General features: G+C 45.6%; 1 protein-coding gene across 1 annotated transcript; it reads right to left on the bottom strand.

Annotated features, from left to right (window-relative positions):
- Positions 1-7,690: 7,690 nt before the first annotated feature.
- Positions 7,691-19,458, bottom strand: LOC123083866 (uncharacterized). The gene is made up of 6 exons (XM_044505753.1): positions 13,041-19,458; positions 11,977-12,177; positions 10,624-10,703; positions 10,475-10,525; positions 9,681-9,791; positions 7,691-9,476 (listed from the first exon to the last, which is right to left on the bottom strand). The coding sequence occupies exons 1-6, from the start codon at positions 14,462-14,464 to the stop codon at positions 7,984-7,986; spliced, it is 3,360 nt and encodes a 1,119-aa protein (XP_044361688.1). The 5' UTR covers positions 14,465-19,458; the 3' UTR covers positions 7,691-7,983.
- Positions 19,459-19,464: the final 6 nt, after the last annotated feature.

The following is a 19,464-nucleotide window of genomic DNA, read 5'->3' on the forward strand; positions in this document are numbered from 1 at the left end:
CACACACACAGGCGCGCCCTCCACCCTCGTGAGGCCCACATTGCTCCACCGACGTACTTCTTCCTCCTATATATACCTACGTACCCCCAAACTACCAGATACAGAGCCAAAAACCTAATTCCACCGCCGCAACCTTCTGTACCTGTGAGATCCCATCTTGGGGCCTTTTCCGGAGCTCCGCCGGAGGGGGCATCGATCACGGAGGGCTTCTACATCAACACCATAGCCTCTCTGATGATGTGTGAGTAGTTTACCTCAGACCTTCGGGTCCATAGTTATTAGCTAGATGGCTTCTTCTCTCTTTTTGGATCTCAATACAAAGTTCTCCATGATTCTCATGGAGATCTATTCGATGTAATCTTATTTTGTGGTGTGTTTGTTGAGACCGATGAATTGTGGGTTTATGATCAAGTTTATCTATGAACAATATTTGAATCTTCTCTGAATTCTTTTATGTATGATTGGTTATCTTTGCAAGTCTCTTCGAATTATCAATTTGGTTTGGCCTACTATATTGATCTTTCTTGCAATGGGAGAAGTGCTTAGCTTTGGGTTCAATCTTGCGGTGTCCTTTCCTAGTGACAGTAGGGGCAGCAAGGCACGTATTGTATTGTTGCCATCGAGGATAACAAGATGGGGTTTATATCATATTGCATGAGTTTATCCCTCTACATTATGTCATCTTACTTAAAGCGTTACTCTGTTCTTTTGAACTTAATACTCTAGATGCATGCTGGATAGCGGTCGATGTGTGGAGTAATAGTAGTAGATGCAGGCAGGAGTCAGTCTACTTGTCTTGGACGTGATGCCTATATACATGATCGTACGTAGATATTCTCATAACTATGCTCAATTCTGTCAATTGCTCAACAGTAATTTTTTTGCCCACCGTAATACTTATGCTCTCGAGAGAAGCCACTAGTGAAACCTATGGCCCCCAGGTCTATTTTTCATCATATTAATCTCCCGTTAACAAGCAATTCTTGCGCCGTTTTTATTTCGCTTTATTTACTTTGCATCTTTATCATAAAAATACCAAAAATATTATCTTATCATATCTATCAGATCTCACTTTCGTAAGTGACCGTGAAGGGATTGACAACCCCTTTATTGCGTTGGTTGCGAGGATTTTATTTGTTTGTGTAGGTGCGAGGGACTCGTGCGTGGCCTCCTACTGGATTGATACCTTGGTTCTCAAAAACTGAGGGAAATACTTACGCTACTTTGCTGCATCACCCTTTCCTCTTCAAGGGAAAACCAACACAGTGCTCAAGAGGTAGCACCCCTCCCCTAGTCCAATTTGGTTTCGGCAAGGGGAGGGGGCTCCCCTCTCTTGTGGCCCTTTCTCCTCTCCTTCAATAAGGCCCACTAGGCCCAATACTTCTCCCGGGGGGTTCTGGTAACCTCCCGGTACTCTGGAAAAATGCCCGAACCACTTGGAACCATTCCGATGTCCAAATGCAACCTTCCAATATATGAATCTTTATGTATCGACCATTTCAAGACTCCTTGTCATGTCCGTGATCTCATCTAGGACTCCGAACAAATTTCGGTCATCAAATCACATAACTCATAATACAAATCGTCATCGAACGTTAAGCGTGCTGACCCAACGGGTTCGAGAACTATGTAGACATGACCGAGACACATCTCCGGTCAATAACCAATAGCGGAACCTGGATGCTCATATTGGCTTCTACATATTCTACGAAGATCTTTATCGGTCAAACCGCATAACAACGTACGTTATTCCCTTTGTCATCGGTATGTTACTTGCCCGAGATTCGATCGTCGATATCATCTCTACTCCTAATGGAGCAGTTGGTAGTCTCGCTTCCAGTTTTTTTTTCGTCCCACCACTTTCGTCCGGGTTTTTTTCGTAGGTTAACCGTCGTAGATTTTTTTCGTCGCCTCCCCCACTTCATCGGTTTATTTTCACTTCACCCTCTCACACAACGAAAAAAACTGAACGGATCAGAACTTTCCATACTGACGCAAATTATTTAGTAATGTCTTTATGTAAAAGAATCAATCACAATCAATCTCTAAAGATCAAATCTAAATTAATTAATCTTCATAACGTTTGTTTCCTTCCGAATCACGTCCATAACTTTCCTTCCTTGTTTGGGCAGAAACTGTTTGGTAGCAGAGATTAGGAAGCTTCCTATGAGTGTAGTAATAGGAAGTATTCTTTTTCTTGATGATTCGTTTCCATGCATGATGATAGTAAATTAGGCCAACATTCACCACTATTTATCAACGTCATCAATCGTATCCATTCCTACCAGTTTTAAGGGAATCTGCTCGCTATGTCTTTTTTAAGGGGATCCGCTCGCTAAGTCGTCATCGCACATTATTTTCACAAGCAATTCCCCTAAAAAAGGCGTGGGTATTGGTAGTTGAACGCCCGCTAGGTTTTCCGCCTTTCCCATCCTCGCGTTGTGCCACCACCACCCGCCGAATTTCCAGCCGCCCGAGCCCGTTAACTTCGCCAGCCATCGGGTCGACTGCCCCCGCCCCAAACCCCCATCCCCGAGCACTAGCTATCGCCACCACTTGGTAGTCTCGCTTCCAGGGTTTTTTTTCGTCCCACCACTTTCGTCCGGTTTTTTTTCGTAGGTTAACCGTTGTAGATTTTTTTCGTCGCCTCCCCCACTTCATCGGTTTATTTTCACTTCACCCTCTCACACAACGAAAAAACTGAACGGATCAGAACTTTCCATACTGACGCAAATTATTTAGTAATGTCTTTATGTAAAAGAATCAATCACAATCAATCTCTAAAGATCAAATCTAAATTAATTAATCTTCATAACGTTTGTTTCCTTCTGAATCACGTCCATAACTTTCCTTCCTTGTTTGGGCAGAAACTGTTTGGTAGCAGAGATTAGAAAGCTTCCTATGAGTGTAGTAATAGGAAGTATTCTTTTTCTTGATGATTCGTTTCCATGCATGATGATAGTAAATTAGGCCAACATTCACCACTATTTATCAACGTCATCAATCGTATCCATTCCTACCAGTTTTAAGGGAATCTGCTCGCTATGTCTTTTTTAAGGGGATCCGCTCGCTAAGTCGTCGCCGCACGTTATTTTCACAAGCAATTCCCCTAAAAAAGGCATGGGTATTGGTAGTTGAACGCCCGCTAGGTTTTCCGCCTGTCCCATCCTCGCGCTGTGCCGCCGCCACCCGCTGAATTTCCAGCCGCCCGAGCCCGTTAACTTCGCCAGCCATCGGGTCGACTGCCCCTGCCCCAAACCCCCATCCCCGAGCACTAGCTATCGCCGCGTTGCCGCCCCAAGCTCCACGCCACCGGGAACGAATCAAGCGCCGTCCCGACACTGCCGTCGCCGGCCCAGCACCTCCAGCCTTGCATGGACAGCTTCAATGTGCAGTCTCCCTTGCTGCCTCACCTTCTGCCAGCGCATGCAGCGGCGGGGTTGGACGCGTGCGTGCTTGCTAGCTTGCTCTCCATGCGTACGTACTTGCTCTGCGTGCGTCGCACCGGCCAATGCGCATGATGCGTGTGTGCCTGCTTTTCTGTATGTGTATGCCAGCGTGATGCGTGTGTGCGTTGCTGTGTGTGTATGATATAGATGGCCCGAGTGTGTGCATGCTGTGCTCTGCTCTCTGCTGATGTATGTGTTGGTGCTCCTGCTATATGTTCATGACATACAAATGAAATTTCTGTTAATCTTCTGACATGTTGAGTTGGTTCTCTCTGTCTTCTGAGGGGGTGAATGCAAAGCAGTCTATTAAGCTAGGCACTATTGCTGAGCTAAATTGACAAAAAAATATTGGTAGCCATAGTTGTAGTTTAAGTAGTAGCGAGTTGTCTGATATGTATAAAGAGCCCGTTGCAACTGAGCCCGTTGCTAAATTGACAAAAAAGGTCGCCAGTGTCACTTGATATGTATGATAATATTAAATGTATTATTAACATGATTAATATTGAACTCTTAAAGTTAATGTGGCCCCGTTGCAACACACAGGCGTTCTTCTAGTCATACCTAGTTCAATCTCGTCATCAGCAAGTCTCTTTACTCGTTCCGTAATGCATCATCCCGTGACTAACTCATTAGTCACATTGCTTGCAATGCTCATAGTGATGTGCATTACCGAGAGGGCCCAGAGATACCTCTCCGATACACGGAGTGACAAATCCTAATCTCGATCTATGCCAAATCAACAAACACCATCGGAGACACGTGTAGAACATCTTTATAATCACCCAGTTATGTTGTGACGTTTGATAGCACACAAGGTGTTCCTCCGGTATTCGGGAGTTGCATAATCTCATAGTGCGAGGAACATGTATAAGTTATGAAGAAAGCAATAGCAGAAAAACTAAACGATCATTATGCTAAGCTAACAGATGGGTCTTGTCCATCACATCATTCTCTAATGATGTGATCGCGTTCTTCAAATGACAACACATGTCTATGGTCAAGAAACTTAACCATCTTTGATTAACGAGCTAGTCAAGTAGAGGCATACTAGGGACACTCTGTTTTGTTTATGTATTCACACATGTACTAAGTTTCCGGTTAATACAATTCTAGCATGAATAATAAACATTTATCGTGATATAAGGAAATATAAATAACAACTTTATTATTGCCTCTAGGGTATATTTCCTTCAAAACCAACATATGGTCTTCAAGCAAAGCCTATGGACAAACCATAAGGTATAGCTCAAAGCAACCATTAGTCCATAGGGATTATCACCAATTACCAAAACCAAACATGGGGGCACCATGCTCTTTCACGTACACAACCAATGTCCCGGCGAGGGCAGCGGGCTGGTGGTTCAGTAGATGCCCGAGAGGTCTGAGTTCATGGACAACCCAATCCACCGCTTCTTCTCCACGAACTTTAGCACAGGCTGCAACATCTCGACAGCCACAACGCCGAGGCTCACCAACGCCGTCGTGGGCACCAGCATCACCACACACCTGGTTGTGCCTAGCGCAACCCTATAGGTCCACGGGGTGTCAGTCCACCTCATCGACGACAGGATTAACAATAGGAACTCTAGGAACATGCTAAAGCAGTAGAAGTTCTCAACCGCCATGATCTCATGTAAGCTCATCGTCAAGAGCAACAGCATGCCTGAGACCGAGAAGAGGATGCCTACCAATGGGGTTCCGTACCATGACCATCTTGACGGTTCCCTGGGTGGCAACGAAAGAGGATAGACGGGCATCATCGTGCTGGGACCCCCTTTTGACGGCTGACTTCATGAAATTCCTCGGCACTAGCGAGATTCGAACATCGGAGAGGGATGGCTACAGGTGTGGGGGTGATGCAGGTTCCATTCTCGGGGCTGTTGGTGGCTGCGGAGGCGGAAGGAGGAGGTGTCATTCACGAGAGAGAAGAAATTAATTATTTTTCCCTGAGAACTTGTTGCGGCCGAGAAAAATAGTTTGGGGCTTAACTCATCAAAACTTTGCTCCGCTACACGTTTGAAGGTTCGGCTAGGTATGGTTAGGGCATCTCCAATGTTGATCCGTAAATTTGCTCCCGTATCCGTCCGCGGATAGGGGGGGCAGTCCGCAGACACGGATGATGGAGCCGACCATCCAATGCTATCCGCATACATCCTGCTCCAATTTATTTAAAGCTCGCATGCTCATATAGCCTCATATATAGTCTATAATATTTCAAATGTTCAAATGCAGCAGTAGTTCTAATTTAAATAAGTTCAAATATTACACTCCAACATTGTTGTCCCCTTTAACCGCCCACAAATGCTCAATCAGATCCTTCTTCAGTTGCTCGATAGTGAATTTGTTGATGCATTTGAACAAACTCTTCAAATGTGGCCGGATTCTGGTGAGGAAGTTCGATAGGATCACCCATGTTCTCAAATTCAAGACATGTAGCAACATCCTCACCCTCATCCTCCATGATCATGTTGTGCATGATCACACAACATGTCATCACCTCCACAAGGTCTCCGGATCCCATTGTTTAGCAGGTTCATGAACAACTGCAAAACATGCGTGCAAAACTCCAAAAGCACTCTCAACATCCTTTCTAGTTGTTTCTTGTCTTTGGGCAAAGTGAGACTTTTTCTGAACAATTGGGTTAGAGATGGTGTTCACAAAGGTAGCCCACTGAGGATAGACACCATCAACCAAATAGTAGCCCATGTTGTACTCATGCCCATTGACAGTATAGTGGCAAGGAGGAGCTTTTCCTTCAGTCAGCCTAGCAAACAATGGTGATCACTGCAGCACATTGATGTAATTGTGAGACCCGGGCATATGCCAAAGAAAGCGTGCCAAATGCAAAGATCATGTGATGAAATTGCTTCAAGAATGATGGTGGGCTTCTTAACATGACCCTAATATTGCCCTTGTAAAGCTTTTGGACAGTTCTTCCATTTCTAATGCATGCAGTTAAGAGAGTTCGGCAAACTTGGCCACCCTCTTGCTTCCAAGATTGCCAAGAGCCTCTCGGTGTCTGCCATGGTTGGTTCTCTCAGGTAATGAGGTCGAAACACCTCGACCACGGCAGTTGCAAACCTGACCATGGCATCTCCGCATGTGCTCTCAGACATCCGTAGGTACTCGTCCCAAGAATCAGTGGTCGAACCATATGCAAGCATCCGCGGTGCGGCCGTGCACTTCTAGTAACCAGAGAAACCAATCCTTCCCACGACGTCCTTCTTCAAGATGAAGTAGTCATCAAAGGACTAGATGCCATGGTAGAGACAATCGAAGACATTTTTGCGCATTCGAAAATGACGGTGAAATTATCGGTAAAGAGGGCATCGGGGGCAAAGTAGTCATCCATCAACATCAAATGGTCGTGCACCATGTTGCAATTGAGCACTCGATGACCCTTGATCGATACCTTGAAATTGAGAACATGCTCTTCCGCATGCTCCGCGTCTGCAAGGACCGTCTGCATCATCAACATCTCATCCACGTAGTCCTCGTCGGGCGAGTTGTCAGACGACTCTACATAGTGCTCGCATATGTACTCCATATCTGAATTCATTGCTTCAAAGTACAAGAAACAAAAAAAATAGCATGGGCATTTCATCGAACAACTGCCGGACATGGTGAGTATTGTAGGAGCTGATGGTACTTGCACGGAGGTCGAAGGAAAGGTGTGGAATGGCGGAGGAGGAGAAGCGGCTTGGAGCCCGGGTGTACCATTGGAGGTGACGGACTTGCCGAGCTCCGATAGGGGTGTGGTTGGGCGGCCGAGGTGGTGGACCGATGACGAAAGTAAGAGAGAGAAAAGGAAGGAGAGAAAAGGAGAGGATGGAGGTGCGGGGTCCGGGAGGGGTTTTGGGTGGGCCGGGGGTGTAAGAGTCCTATGTGTCTGCTGTTCGGACTCCTAAAATCCCCCAGTTTATCTCGGGTTTACGAGAAAAATGCATCCGGATGCTCGGCGGACCGATACAAAACCATGTCGGATGGCTAAACTGTTGAGATTGTGTAGTCCAGACAGTTGCGGTAACCCTCAGGATGCCCTTAACCCTCATTTTGACGAGTTAAAAGGTTTTAAGGGATCGACTAGATATGCTTTAACAAGATTAGCAAGCATCTTCGTATTTCTGGCTCAAGGAGATCAAACGGAAGAGGCATTGACCATGAAAGCAACCTACGGCAGCTGTACTGTGGCCGTCAAGGAAGGCAAAGACTACGTGGAACTTGGTGTGACTAAAGCCAACTAGCCACCAACACATACTGGGGAGTTACATTGAAATGCTCACACACAGAGACACAGTAGTCACAAGTTTTAAGCAGTTTCCTTACACGAGGCTTCAATTACGTACGTACACACAACTCAGGCTAGCAACAGTAACTCACTGCACTTCACATACCCCATCTAAAAAGTGCATATACACACATAGTATATCAGTATAGAAAAAGGAATAATAGGTTCTCAAAAAAGGGGAACAATAATTTACTAAACTACAAGGAAGGGGATCTAAGTCCTTTGTGCACTCTTCTGTTTGCCAGATTAACTTTTGCGCTGACGTTTTCTCACTGCCACATGATTCTTCTGTTTTTCGTAAGTAACAACGTAGTCGCCGTAAGGCGGGATCCGAGATCTCCTTACTAGCACCTCAAACTTGTCTTCAACAGGTATATCACGGCCTGTCAGTAGTTCTTGCGATGTCAGTTTTGGCAGCTCACTTTGACCAGGGCCAGCCTCCCGAAGATCATACACCAGGTATCGCTGAGCCTGACCACCCACCAAGGCCGCACTGCCGAAATTCACAGGGAAATTTCTACCAAGGAGGTCCTCTGGGTGCGTGCCGAAGGACGATAAGTGCTCGCGAACTAGTCCTCTTATGCTCGATAATACTCCACGCCAGAATTCTGTGCTTGGATTAGCTCTTAGTAGCTCGCCGAGTATGTTTGCACCAAGAAATGATCCCTGTAGGAGCGCCGCTAGTTGCATGCCCAGAGATGCCAGTTTCGGATGATCATCAGGATCCATGCTTCCGAAGGCAAGTGCCTTGAAGTAGTACCAGTACTCTTCTTGAGACAGACTCTTCAGCCTGATGGGTTGAGCAGTCCCCAAGTTTGCAACTTGCTCTGCTCTGCCTGTTACTACAATTTTGATCCCAGCACCTGGCAACTTCTGCAAATATGATTGGAAGTTTGTCCATGCTGCCTCATCCACATCGAAGATGAAATCCACGACAAACAAGTACTTCCCTGAGGCTGCCTGGTTGTTCAATGCAAATACTCCGTTCGCTAGATCATCTCCTTTGAAGAAAAACATGTGGGAGAAACGATTGCACACCCTCTCATCCTTGCAAGCATGTTGCACCAGTGTTTTCTTCCCGATTCTGTGTGGGCCGATGATCGGCAGGATGCTAATATGTGTGCAATCGTGACGACTGTCATCACATAGCAAGAAGTTGATAAGTTGCTCTTTCTCGACATGGCGACCAAACATGCACTTATCCATGTATAGGTACATACAGTATGGCTGGCGAGGAAGACGAGGGCAGCTGCCGAGGAGCACGACAAACTCTCTCATATCTGCAGTCGTAGCCTCTAAGCTTTCAAGAACACTTTTCAACTTTGTTGTGCTCCTGGTACCAAATGCTATCGGTGTGTTCTTCATCATAGAAGCAGCAACAGCAAAACGAAGGCGCTTGGCGGTGTTAAAAGTAGAAACGGCAAGAGATTGGCTCCAGTGACTCACCTCATCATCTGCAATGCTCTCTTCTCCAAGGGGTTGGAACTTGAGCCTGTCAAGCATGTAGTACCCGAGATACACGCCCTCCATGAGTGTCTTCAGCTGCAGGAACATCCCTCGATTTGTGATGTGCCGCCCCTCTGCTTCCTCAACAACCATGTTCATCCTTAGCAAGATGCGTTCCAGCCTTCTACGGTCCTCCTCACATGCTTGAGTGCCATAATTTTGCGCCAGGAAAGAGATGAACCGGCTGACAAGATCACCTGTCACAGCTGAAATCAGAACCTCCATGCCAAGATCTGATTTTAGTTTGCAAAGAAAGTAGTTATTTCAAAGGTGGGGAAATAAGGTCAAGAAAAACAGCAACCCAGGGTTATATGACAACAAGGTCAAGAAAGACAGCAACCCAGGGTTATATGACAACGACAGAAATAAATTCATATGATGAGGTGGCTCGTTCTAACACTCATGTACAAAGTTTCCTTTTTGTAACTTGTTTCTACCTTGAGCCCCTTGAGCCGGAGGACCTTTTCTCAGTTTGTTTTCTGTTGCACCTCCGCCTTCTCGATAATGGTCGACGATGGTGAGGATCAGTGGCTGGAGCACCTCAGCTTCTTCAGGTCATCCTCCATCACTAGCAACTGTAGAGATAAGCATCTATATTGTGAGCCTTGACCAGGAAGCAATTATCCATAACTTTTTCTTTCTTTAAAAGAAACATAGCACTAAGGTGGCTAAAAGTCAAGAAATGGAACTGCCAGCACAATGATTCAAAGGTGTGGGCATGTGGCTGAAGCCAGTTAGTCATCGTACACAGACTGGGTTAAACTGAATTGACCATACACATTAGACTAGTCAGAAGTGTGATGTACTTTCCTTCATGAGAATTATATGGCATACACGACTCGATGTAGCAATAGGAAGTGACTGCACGAAAGTACCTTTCTACACCTGAGCTCATATGCTCCTGCTATGAACAGTAAAATAAATAAAATAGAAAAACATTTCAAAAAATTCTAAATTTTTTTGTGGCATACTTTAAGAAATGTTTGTTGTGCATGCAAAATTTCATCACCAAACCACATTGGTGGAGGTTGTGGCCAAAAAAAACAAAATCAGAGCTCCAAAATGCGTTTGAAAGTAACATTTTTAGAGTATCGATTTTGTTTTTTTTACCATGCCTTCCACCCATGTCATTTCATGACGAATTTTTGCATGCACAACAAACATTTCTTAAAGTATGCCACAAAAATATTTCAGAATTTTTTGAAATGTTTTTCTATTTTATTTATTTTACTGTTCATAGCAGGAGCATATGAGCTCAGGTGTAGAAACTCCACGTCCCTGACTGCACTTTACATATCCCATTTAACAACTGCATATCAGCAAAAAGGTTCAAACTACATCTAGACTAAGGATGGGGATGCAGATAACTCCTCCGTGCACCTCTGTTGGCCAAATTAACATTCACGCTGATGTTTTTTATGTGCCAGGTGATTCTTCTTGCTGATGCTACGACGGTGCTTCTGTTCTTGTAAGTAAAAAACATAATCACAGTAAGGCAGGATCCGAGATCTCCATCCCAACACCTCAAACTTATCTGCGACAGGAACACCTCAGGACGGGTGTCAGTAGCTCCTGCGATGTCAGCTTTTTTTTTTTTTTTTGAGAATCACCGGGGGAGGAGTTCCTCCACCTGAATATATTACTCAAAGTGGCCAAAATGCCAGAGGAGTGATCCAGTTTATAAGGAAAACCGGATCGAAAACCTGAAGAAATTGACCCGTTTATAAGGAAAACCGGGCCGAAAACCGTACAAGGCATGACCAAGCTAGTAGGCATAAGACCATCACCATGAGAGACGCAAGTAGATGTGGGGTGTCGTCGGGAGATCACAATACCAGGACTTTGCAAACAGCCGAACACATCGGCGAGCATACCAGCCCCCACGGCACAACTCAGGAGCATCCACAATCAACGAGTGTCATCCCAGACACGAACCTTGACTGGGGCTCCGCCACAGGAAATCGGAACGATTAGCAAGTTTGAAAGGCATCTTGCGCCATCCTCGAGCAAAGATGAGCTGAGGCAACACCAAGAGCACGAAGCTCGCCGCAACACAATGGCAACCATGAGAGGGTCTTGAGCAACCATTACCAACCTGAGCTGCACGAGAACACCACCACCGTAGACGAAGAGCTCCAATCAACCGAGACCATCCATGGTGCCTCAAGGCTATTGGTGCAGCCGAAGGGCAATGAGCGACCGAGTCCACACCCGGACGAAGAGTCACACGCAGCCGAGGCTACAACACAACAGCGGCACCGCCGGCGAAGCCGAAGGGCATCAAGGAGCCGAGTCTACACCCGGATCGCTTCACCGTGCACACCAGCGCAAGCCGGCCGCACCACCACCACTCCACCACCACATCACACACCACCGTCGACCCCAGTCGGCCGCACAAACAGACCACCAGCCGCACCTCCTTCATCCACACACACCAACACTAGCCGAAGTTCGTGTCTCCAAGATGGCGCCTCCAAGAAGGGAATGATGCCAGAGACACCACCGCCACCCAATCCGGCAAGCCCGACCATAGGTTTTCACCCGGAAAACAACGAAACAGGAGGTTTGCGGCTGAAAAACAGCTCCACGGCGGGCCCCTCCGCGAGGAAAACGACAGCCACAGCCGCCGTTGCCACCGGCGTCGACCAAGTCGACCCAGAATTTTGCATCCGGAGCATGAGCAACCAACAAACCATGACGGCATCTTCAGGGCGTGTGCTGCCCGGATCTTACGAGACCACATCGGCGCGCACCGGATCTGGGCAGAAATTAGTCTGCCCCACCGAGCACAGGAACAGCCAGGGTCGCGCCTCCCCGAGCTGGAACAGTCGCTCGCCGGAGAAGCCGAGGGCCGCCGCAAGATGCAGCGGCGCACAGAGGCAAGCCGGATCGAGACAGCGCCGAAGGAAAGGAGCATGCCAGCCCCCGACGCACCTGAGAAGGACGAGTAAGTGATCAGATGGGAGTTAATTTGCAAAGAGTAACACTGTTTCAGAGGTGATAGAATGAGGTCAAAGTCTGCAGCTTGCCAGAAACATATGGCATCATGATGGTGACTGAAAGCAGTTCACACAGTTGGATGCTCCTACAAAATACAAAATGTCTCTTTCGGCTCACTTATTTCCACCTTTTCATGAATACGGCTGCAGAAAACATTGTGTGCATTTTAAATATGAGCTAGTCTTCAATCAGTCCTGACCCCACAAATGGACCAAATGCAATGGCCCAGGCACTGTTGTGTTTACAAGAGTGTCACTTTCAGACTTTTTGATGTTTTCTCTATTTTGTGCAGACGGGCAAAAAAATGTTATATTTTTCAAATAAAATAATGACAACTACGATAAATCATTTCGGGGTGACCTAAAAGGCATGGTTTCAATACAACTTGGGCATCAGCCGGCCACTCTCTCCCAGTTCCTCCCTCCCTCTCTATTTGCGCTGGTTGACACCTGGTTCATAAGAGCAAAACAAACAACTAGATAAATGAGCATTCTTGCAGTAAAATCAGCAGAGCTCATATGTGAGCAAATTTCATTTTTCCACTTGCTACTTGAGACTATTCATCACTAGAAGTTACCCTAGGAGATACTCCCTCCGTCCCATAATGAAAGACGTTTTTTCAAGCTAAGATAGCTTGAAAAAGCATCTTACATTATGAGACGGAGTAGTATATGAGAAGCCAACAAGAGCAAGAGAGACAGGCTGAGATAGAAACCAAATAAGGTGGCTCACTAACCAAATACGTTTTCCTCGAAATTCTTCACTGCAACGCTTACAACAACAAAAATAAAGAACGTCATGAGCTCCTTTCTTTTAAGATTGGAGCCCAAACAGACACAGAGGTCAATGGCCTGGACTTCCAGCACAACACAAGCCTACCCTTCTCATGCACAACCTCAAACCCCCTATTGAACAACCCAACCAGCATCCTGGCCTGAGCAACATTGCAACCACTCAGGTCACAAGCCCCGTACCTTTCCAAAACCCGAGGAGCAGTGACCTCAACTGTCATAGACCCATACTGCCCCACAAAGTCTTGTATCCTTGGCCCCACCATCTCCCTCTCCACAAGTCTCAGGCACGCCCCCTGGTTACCACCAACGAAGCAGCTGGCCAGTGACTCGAACACCGTGGTAAAGTGGTGCAATGCCTCGAAGAAGAAGTCGACAAAGGAGGCCTTACATAGAGACACCTCCTTTCCGATTCTAACCAGCTCCTCTTCTACGACGACCATTAACTTTGGCTGTAACAGTTTAACACAGGCAGGTAGGAGTGCCGGTAACTTGCTCAGCAACTTGTAAGGCATGCTTGTTGTGTCGCATGAGAAGATCACCGAACCTTTACAGTTCTTGGAGAATTCATGCAGGTCTTCATCACTATGTAAACAGAGACAGCTGTACTGGAACGGGAGGTTCAAGGAGTCAGCGAACTCCGAGAGCCGCCGCGCAGATGCATGGTGAACGCCGTCGGTGTAGTCGGCGTCTGCTGTGATCGCCGTGAGGTGGAATGACATGCCGCCATGACGGGCAAGATCTGACATGAACGATGGCCACTGGATGCCCTCGCCAATGTTCAGGTCGACAACGTGCACATGTGTATCGCCCTTGGTGGCATCTAGAATGGCCTGGTTGGCAGTGAAGTGCGCAAACTTGGCAAACGGTGACAGCTCTTGTATAATCTGCTGCGCCGACATTCTGTCAGACGCCAGTGGCTCCGGCGGAGAGCAACTGGTGCTTGCACTGGAGATCCGGGACCGCAGACCTTGGGCAAAGTGGTAGGCCAGGCGATCAAAAGAGCCGGCTGCTGCATTTTCAGGGCTGCCAAGGAGGAGGCCATCAAGCCTTGAGAACACTGCCAAGGCAAATCTTGGATCCCCCGCCTCGACCGCCTCTGCACCAGTGAGGAGGAGATCAGTTAAACTGTTCTCCTCCATGAGCTCTTCCTGGATCGCGACCAAGTTGCCACTCTCTTGGCCCAGAATCCTCTCATCACAATAGGTGAACACACCAAGATCAGAAGCATCTTGTTGATGCCAATCATTAGCATAATCTTGAGCTGCAGTGTCCAAGAACACATTATCAGGTTGCTGATCAGTGGGATGATCAACATGGATGGTGGCATTCTCGTGGAGAGCTACTTGAGGAGACCACATGAAAAAGCTGCTCTCTTCATGTGTGGGGAGGGAGAGAAGAGGGGAACAAGGATATGACATGGTCTCCATTTTAGTTGCTATCTACGATAAGAATTGCCTTGATGTGTAGCCTCACACCGTGTCTTATAGAGAAACCACATGGCGGAGGGGCAAGAGATTAGCAGTGGAGAAAAGAGAATGTGTGGACCCCACCTTCATGGCTGATGCATGCTAAATTGTCCTGATCTTGGAGCCTAATGCAACATGGATTGAGCTAGAGGTGATTGGCTCTTGTGTAGTTCCCCACCAACTTCACAGCATACATACATACCCCCCAAAACATCACAATAAAAATAGAAGAGAAAAAGCATACGTGTGCAATGTGTCATTTTGCTGGCCTGGCAGAATGAAACAGAAGGGACTGCGAATACGCTAATGGCATATTCCAAGAATTCTTCTTGCTACGTGGCAGCATCTAGTCAATTGTTGGACTATGTGCTGTTGCTACTTCAAAGCTGCTATGGCCTGCACATATGTGCCAATGGCAACGTAGAGCGGCAACAAAATGCGACCTAGATGCAAATCATATGATTTGAACTTTTGTGCTCAAGAAATGGTTTCTTAGTACTATATTATATCTCTTTAAAAATATAAGTACCGCTTCATTCAGTCTGATACAGAATTAATGTTGACGTTTAATACTTAAACATTATTCATGATCATTGACCAGCCCAAACCAAGTTAATTTTGTCATGCTAATGTGTGTACAAATTATTTGTGGTGTAATAAATTCATGGCACCAACTTTCTCCCAAACTGGATTCTTTATTTGGTACCAATCAGGTATTCATAAAGCCCATTATTGTAAGGTGATACAAATTATTGGCAGATTCTGATGGAGTTATGAGATGTAGACAATAGAGTAAAACTAAAAGAGGGCAAAGCTGCTTGTCTCAAGGAGTAGAGCTGTTGCAAAGTGGAACTTACAAAACACAAGCGTAGGCCACACAGATTTCCTGGTTCCAGGCTGCCTCTTGCTACGAATCTGAATGTTTCTCCTGCCTTCCCGCCTGGCAATTCCAAAATGATCGTTTCCAGAAACTACCAACAGCAGGAAAATCTGGATGGAGTCCAACCACGTCCAGCTTTTCACTGACTATTTCAGAACTTCAGATTACAAGTGCACAAATGGTGTGTTCCGGAGAGCTTTCAGCATTGTATAATTTTTTTTCTCTGGAGAGAGTCTGGATGATTCCACTGAGGTAACTAAATATTTTTTCCTGCACTATGCTGAGATGTCTTTATTACAGGACAAGCAAAGCTGGCAACATCTGCACATTGTCAAGAGTAACATTGTGAATTTACTTGGTCATGGAATATTGTTGTGTTCGACCAGAAAAAGAAAAAGATGCCAAAGTACAACTGTAAGAGTGTAGACAATATGATGTAAAAGAAATAATCACTTTAAAAAGGATCTTGGCAGCATGGTACTTTTCATCACAACCAGCAGTACAACTGCCTTCACAACCGGACATTAAGTATCATATGCCCCCACCACACCCTACAAGATTTCGTCATAGAGGGCTCAAATTAATTCCTTGAGATTTGAGACTAACAGGAATGGTTGTATGGTCCATTTTGTCAACGATGCGAGAGCCTAGCATGCTCAGGAAACATGCTCACTGACATCAAATGAGTTAAGGACGGCAGGTGGATACCTAATTATCATCATAATCATAGTTGGTAAGCACTGCTGCTGGACAAGGAAAGAAACTATTAATTAGACAATATAAATCAAATATGCAGTATTATATGGTAATACATTGATGGAGTCAGCATTTGCCTAAAATTCCTGAGTGGGCAATTCGAATATCCAATGACCACGCCAGGTGAGAATAAGAATAAAGGTTTGAAACAAGTGGCAGAGGTCAGAGGGTTTAAGCTGATAATAGAGAGCTTCTCAAATGACACTTGTCGGCATTTCACTGATGCAATGCGGCCTAACGTCTGTCAAAATATGTGAAGAAAGAACAGTGGACAAAGATCACTGAGAATTCCACCAATCAAAGCCCTATGGGGTTCGGTAGTTGAGAGGAGCCTCTCACAGCAATTGCTGAAAACAAGAGCAGCAAAACAAACTGTTGCTTTCTGTTCTGTAGCATCAGCTTGCTGGTCTCCTAATCCCCAGCTAGTTAGCAAGTCACCTAAAGCATCATCCTTTGTCTATCGATATGTTCCCTAATCCCTCATAAGATACACGGTATACTACTCAACATGGATGCCAACGGGAAGTACAAACGAAGACGCACTAGCACTGTACAGTATATGTTTGGTTTATCTGGACGAGAGGGAGGCAGAAGGTTCCGATGCCATTGATTAGACATAGCATGCTAGAATAACGTGGTTTGCCTGTGTGGCTGTGTGCTGTCCTCCTCTGAAGAACGAAACTTAGTTCTAGTACAAGAAGTTTGTCTTCCATTTAGGTAAAAAATTGAGATTAGCAAACACTAGAGGACATGCTAATTTCTGGTTTGATGCATCACTTACTAGTTGGCTAGCGTATCAACTCACTAAGAACTACCAGCCAAAACAAATTTCTCAAGGGGTCAGATATATTACAGCATGGTCCAATGAATGCATACCTCATGCAGTTCAAAAATAAACCTCTGCAATATGCCTTATTCTCAAGATAGAATCCCACGGTCACGATAGAAGACAACCGATCTCTCCTCTAGGTAAACTACAGTACAACTTGAGGCCTGTGTACATTAAAGTAAAAATTCACTGTCAACTGAGGTCAATATTTTGTTTGCATCCTACCACATAGACTTGTGTATGGTTAAACTCAGGTTTGAGTAAGCAATATATTACAGTCCAAGGGCGGCAATGCATGGTCAACTGATTTCTCTTTCAGATGACTGAGACATTACTGAAATATGAGCCTAGCTAGACGGCCGGAAATTTCAACAATTATGGGAAATCATTGAACTTTGAAATTGGAAGGTAACAGCCACTAGTACTATAGAAACTTGTCGCCATCACCTGCATAATCTAAGCTGCCTAGCTATAGAAAACATAAATACTGGCCAGTTGCTGCAAGATAGATTCCTGTTAAACAAGCTTGGCAAGCTAAGGTCGGAGCCATTCTCCAGTCAAAAAAATTTAGATAAATCTGATTTTTTTTTAGTGAGCAATAAATATGATTTGTTCCTGTTAATATGAACCGTATGACTCACCACTCAGACCACGAATAATATGAGGGGAGCATGTCATGAAGGCTTACCCTGGTTTTGTTAACAATTAGATGTTTGAATCGAATAAATTCGATGTCATTTATCAAAACAATATACATGCTCGTATTCCAACCCTTCCCCATATTAGAGAAACAAAATGCTGAGAGAAAATTGTAACCGGCGGAATACATAATTACAAATCCATGACTATCATATACTCCTAACAAGCATGGTCTCCTCCAACTCTTAAACATGGAGACCACTAGAAGTCTAGAACCCCATATTATAGACATGTTAAGAGATAATTTTAGTCCTACTGTTGAGATCGGAAGTACATTGAACTTTGAAATGGGAAGATAACAGCCACTAGTACTGTGGAAACTTGTCACCATCACCTGCATAATCCAAGCTGCCTAACAATAGAAAACTAAAGTACTGGCAAGTTGCTGCAAGAGGGGTAGATTCCTGCTAAACAAGCTTGGCAAGCTAAGGTCGGAGCCATTCTCCAAAGTCAAAATATTCCAGATAAATCTGATTCGCTTCAGTTAACGTGGACCTTCTGACTCGCGACTCAGACCAGGAAAAAATATTAGGGAAGGAACGTCATGTAGGCACCATTCCGGAGCAAAGCTTAACCTGGTTTTGCTGACAATTAAACGTTTGAATCGAATAAAATTGACATCATTTCTGGAAGCAATATATATAATCGTGTTCCAATCCTTCCCCACAACTATTAGCAAAACAAAATGCTGACAGAATTAAAACAGACGGAATGCAAAATTACAGAGTCCATGACTATCATGTGCTAATTAGCATTGTCTCCTTCAACTCTTAAACATGTAGACCGCTAGAACCCAACGTTCAAGTCATGTTCAGAGATAATTTTAGTCCTACTGCATCACCACCACATATGAACAGAATCTCACGACCAATGTAGTTTGTCTGCACTTGTCCTGCCGTCACTACTCTCGAATGACTAAAATAAAAGCACTGTAGCTAGTATTAAGAAGAACCCCATGATTATCGCATGCTAATTAGCACGGTTTCCTCGAACCGACACGCCAATGTTAGGCTGGTCATAGTGGGGAGTAACTTATACTAGTGTCATGCATATGACACTAGTCTAAGTTACTACCTTCATAGTGCAAAGTAACATAGTAGTAGTGTCATAGATGGCTTCATTTATTAGCTTGTAGACTCATCTTGTATTGGGAAGCGCTATGTTACAGTAACATATTATGTTACTACTTCTCATTAACTACTTGCCACATAAGTAAAAAAAAATTGAAGTGTGTTATGTTAGTCGCTAAGTTACTCCCACTATGACCAGCCATACACCAGCCATACACGGGAACCGCTAGAACCCAAAATTTAGGGACAGTGCATCATCACGGTAAAATATGAAACAGAATCCCAATGTGAGGGAATCCTTTGCGTCGGGTGTGGTGAACCAACACGCCAGACTTATACTACGCGGGAATCGCTAGAACCCCAATTGGCATGCTTTGCACCTGCGGTTGCACGGCTTGGTCGCGCGCGGATACGCAGGTACTATCTCTGCATCTTCCATGTGCGCACCGCGCCACCATGTGAGTATGTGACGCAAGGCTCCGAGCGGAACAGGCGTCAGCGCGTGCGTGTACCTTCGGGTTCGGGGTGAGATACCTTCGTGACCTACCTCGCGAGGGGTTGGTGGTCGGCTGACTCGGCGCCGCGTGGGAGGGGGGATCGGGATCGGAGCAGGCCGGATATGGACGCGCGAGGGGCGGGAAGGGATTCCTTGGTCGTCCAATCGGCCTCACCGGCTCCGGCGCCACCGCGATGGACGGAGAGGCAGCCGCGTGGTCGGCGGAGATGG

Source organism: Triticum aestivum, chromosome 4A (genome assembly GCF_018294505.1).
Source record: "Triticum aestivum cultivar Chinese Spring chromosome 4A, IWGSC CS RefSeq v2.1, whole genome shotgun sequence".
NCBI classification, from domain to species: Eukaryota; Viridiplantae; Streptophyta; class Magnoliopsida; order Poales; family Poaceae; genus Triticum; species Triticum aestivum.